General features: G+C 42.2%; 1 protein-coding gene across 3 annotated transcripts in view; it reads left to right on the top strand.

Annotated features, from left to right (window-relative positions):
• The first annotated feature begins 227 nt into the window (after positions 1-227).
• Positions 228-4,059, top strand: part of uts2r (urotensin 2 receptor) — an 11,048-nt gene continuing 7,216 nt past the window's right edge. The window contains exons 1-3 of one of the 3 annotated variants that reach the window (XR_002276745.1): positions 228-994; positions 1,962-3,503; positions 3,897-4,037. Coding sequence is in view for 2 of the 3 variants with exons in the window: in XM_020621993.1 (XP_020477649.1) it covers positions 1,964-2,836 (873 nt within the window). In the remaining variant the exon portion in view is untranslated. Of the gene's footprint in view, positions 995-1,961; positions 4,038-4,059 lie in introns of those variants that run through there. The other 2 variants (XM_020621994.1, XM_020621993.1) reach the window with 2 other exon arrangements.

The raw sequence follows: 4,059 nt of genomic DNA, 5'->3' as shown, positions 1-4,059 counted from the left end.
ATAAAACGCTATGAAAGTTTAACATCACAATTATTGTCACCAAAATGATCACAGTTATCAATATTGTCACTGTACTCTTAGAATGTGTACAAAATACTCAAACTGTTCTTACACTAACAGAAATCATTCATTTTATTTGCACAACCACAAATTAGTAATAATACTTATTTATCTATTTAAAATAATGAATACTGGATATGTCACAGTGGAACAAATGGACAGTGTTGACTGATTTATACCACATGTGTGTTTGTGTCAGCAGGGTTGTTCTGTGAGTGTGTAATGTGTCTCATATCAATGTGTTGCATTTCAATGTGTTTGTGGGATGCGCTCCTGCTGCATAGAAATAGATAGCACAGTGGTTAGAGAGCAGGGGAGAGCGAGTGCAACACATTTCCTGCATACCTCTCTCTTGCCCGCTCTCTCCATTTTCCCCCTCCCACTTTGGGCTTCGAAGTGAGAGTGCCTCACTAGCAACACACTCCTCTCACTCTCCCTGTCTTGCTCTCCCATCTCTACCTCTGTGCTCTCTCGCTTTCACCCAGTCAGAGGGGGGGCTTTTCCATAACCAGCTGTAGCATAGTGTGATCCTCACTGCTAATTGTTTTTTGAATGATTATTTCTTGTTTTTCTATGTTTTCTCTTCCTCATTACATTTCCTTGCTGTCGATGTCTCATCTGACAACGTCACTCTGGATGCTACCCAGGTGCACAAAGGGCAAAGAGAATGGAGGAGAACTTTTAAGACAGCTATAACATTTTTCATGAATCTAGACACTTTGGATTGATTTATTTGCTGTTGAGAGACTGGCCAACAATGGAGGGATTTTTGTTGTAGTGGACAACTCATTTAGGTTATGTCCCCCTGCTGAGACTGCTGGAGAGAGATTTTTTTTCCATCTGTGTGTTTCACCTCTCAGATACTGACACTGTTGGGACTTTTATGGGGAGTTCAGAGGAGTACTGAACCCTTCTGTCCAGGGAAGCAGTCCAGGTAAGACTGTATATTCTACTTCTATTGCTTAGTCCATAAAGATATTTTTATGTGCATGTGCTGATCAGTTAATACCAAACAGCTAGATTTCTGTGACTGGCTACAATGTTTTCTGTGTTCCTTCAACAGCTGCATAAACTCTCTTTTTAGAATGCACGTCACATACATCATTCTGCCCATGTACCATCAGAGAGTGAATATGCATTTTTATCAGCCAGCAAAAATGCTGCTGATGTAAATAATGTTCAGGTAGAATATCTCCCAATAACTACAGCTCATTTCCTTAAGAAATTCTTTGACTGTGAAATTTGTCCATTTTATCAACATTGGGAAATCCAAATGCAACCAGAGTATTTCTGTCTTTTGTCTTTTGTTGTCATTTTGTTTTTAAATGTTTTCTAACATCACGTGTGAATCAGGCTTCAGCAGTCCTGCTTACATTCAGCCCAGACAGTTGTCATACTGAAAAACTTCAGCACAGACAAACAAACTGTTTCAAAATGACATCTGACATTTCATGACCAATTATACTCATGACCAAAACTTGTGTAACCTTACAAGAACATATGGTACTTGAAAACATTCATTGAACCTGTTTTCAGAGCTGCTTTCTAAGCCAGTACAATTAGGGATTTTATTTTCCTCACTGTGAGAGAGTTGGTCACCTCTGCAAACCTGCAAGCAATCAGATATAATCTGATTTTGCAGATTACTTGTGGGGAAGGTGCCCAAAAGCAAAGTTTGCACTGAAAGCAAATTCTTTCAGTTCCTTAATGACTTCTTCTGTAGCAAATGGAGAATATGAATACAATCAAACAGACCAGCATAGTTTTTTCTGACTATACAGCCCCTATTTGTGCAACATCCACTACAAGTACAAGTTAGACAACAAGAGGCAATTACCACATGACATTGTTGTGTAAAGCTGGCACCCTAACCCCTGACATTTCTGTTCCCATCCATCCAGAGATGACCACAGTGTCCATGGAGCCTGTAGGAGTCATAATGGAAAGGGGTGCCAATACCACTGATGCCCGTCTGAGCTCGCACGAGGACACAGCCGCCACATTTACCATTGGCACCATCCTCTCGATCATGTGCCTCGTTGAAGTCTCAGGGAACATTTATACCCTGGTAGTCATGTGCCAGTCCATGAGGACTGCTGCCTCTATGTACATTTACATCATAAACTTAGCTTTGGCAGATCTGCTGTATCTTCTGACCATCCCCTTCGTGGTCTGCACACACTTCCTAAAGGGATGGCACTTTGGAGACGTGGGGTGTCGGATTCTGATCAGCATGGACTTCCTGACTATGCATGCCAGTATCTTCACGCTGACAATCATGAGTACTGAGCGCTACTTTGCAGTGCTCAAGCCACTTGACACAGTCAAACGGTCTAAAAGTTATCGGAAGGCCATCGCTCTGCTGGTCTGGGTGGCTTCTCTCATCCTGACCCTACCAATGATTGTGGGCATTCAGCTAATGATGGTGGGTGACAAGGCCATGTGTCAGCCCACCTTGTCCCCACTCTCCTATAAGGTTTACATCTCCTTCCTGTTTTGTACCAGCATTGTCGCTCCAGGACTGATCATTGGCTATCTCTACATCCAGCTTGCACGCACTTATTGGGTTTCACAGACGGAGTCCTTCAAACAGACCAACAAACTTCCCAATCAAAAGGTTAGTGCATCACAAGATGTGTATTTTATTGGTTTCATGTGGTTCTTTTTTGCACACTTTGTGATGGTGCTTGAGCTATTTATGAAAACCAAAACAGAACAAATCCTCCAAGTTAAACAGCAAAATACATTGTTTGTACATGCCCTGTCTGATCTTTAGTCCTTACTAGCACTATGACATCATGTGTAGGGTGCCATCTAAAACTGCTCCAAACCACTGTTACAAAAATAAAACCCTAATCTGATAGGACACATACTATATATGGTTGAGTTTTATTTAGGTTACATTTTACCCAGTCTGCAATTCAACTGGAGAGAATTCAGACACATCCATTGTGTCAGACCTGATGTGTAGGCTGGAGGTTAGGTACAGCACCACGGTACAAACTACCAGAGCCATCCTCCTCACTATAGCTGCTGATTCAGCCATATTCCTCATGGAGAGTGCACTCCTGTGGGAGGGGTCCTCTATCCGGCTGCCCGTACGATTATGACATTCTTTCTCAGCTACTGTATGATCTTCTGTTTGGCCATGGGTTTGCCTAAAACAGGGTCATCATGGCAGATAAGCAGTTACTATTTAAAAGTGTAAGAGAGCAGCAGCATCTCTTTGGCTCTCTAGGCTATAGGAATAATTCATTCTCTCTGCCGCTTATATTGATGTGTGCAACAGCGAGAAGCTGTCCTCCAATAAAACATGGGTCTATAGGCTATTTATGCCTGCAGGTTATTGCAACCAACTGTAATGTGTCCTTGTTAGGCAACCTAAATCAGAAATTACAGGACTTTCCTATAGGAGGCCGCTGTTCAATTCTAGTGTGAAATGTGTTTTACATCCATAACCATTTCACAACCTTTATCAGGTGCTTATTACCGTGATGATGAAGGTTATCTAACACAAATTGTTACTTTTTGTTGTTTTTGCACCTAAACAAAATAAATCTGTAACGGTCTATTATGATTGTTTCCATGGCGACGAAGGTTGGGTACACATGCCAGTGGAACGGTTGTATGGAGTGTATGACCGTTATCATGAAGACAAAGGTCTGGTAAACATGCCACTGGAAGGGTATTTGAGATAGGGACATATGATGTATCCTGTCATTTAGGTTGGAGGACTTGCTGAAAACGGTGATCTCATTGGCCAAGAGGGTGAGGGCTTAGTATCAGCCTTGACTGCCATAGCACTATCTCTAAAGAAAAAGCTGTTAGACAACAAGGTGAACCTGGATTATCATGCATGTGGGTAGATGAGAATCTGGCAATGAGTGAACAGCGACTGCTGGTTTATATGCTGGGAGATAATCACAGCTATAAGAAGCAGGTGAGACTGTGTGTGTGAGGGGGAGCTGGGCAGCTAGCAGGAGAATGCAAACCGCGCCA

The sequence above is a fragment of the Monopterus albus genome, unplaced genomic scaffold (genome assembly GCF_001952655.1).
Source record: "Monopterus albus unplaced genomic scaffold, M_albus_1.0 scaffold271.1, whole genome shotgun sequence".
NCBI lineage: Eukaryota > Metazoa > Chordata > Actinopteri > Synbranchiformes > Synbranchidae > Monopterus > Monopterus albus.
The sequence above is the reverse complement of the archived record's forward strand: the minus strand, read 5'-3'. Positions and strand labels throughout refer to the sequence as shown.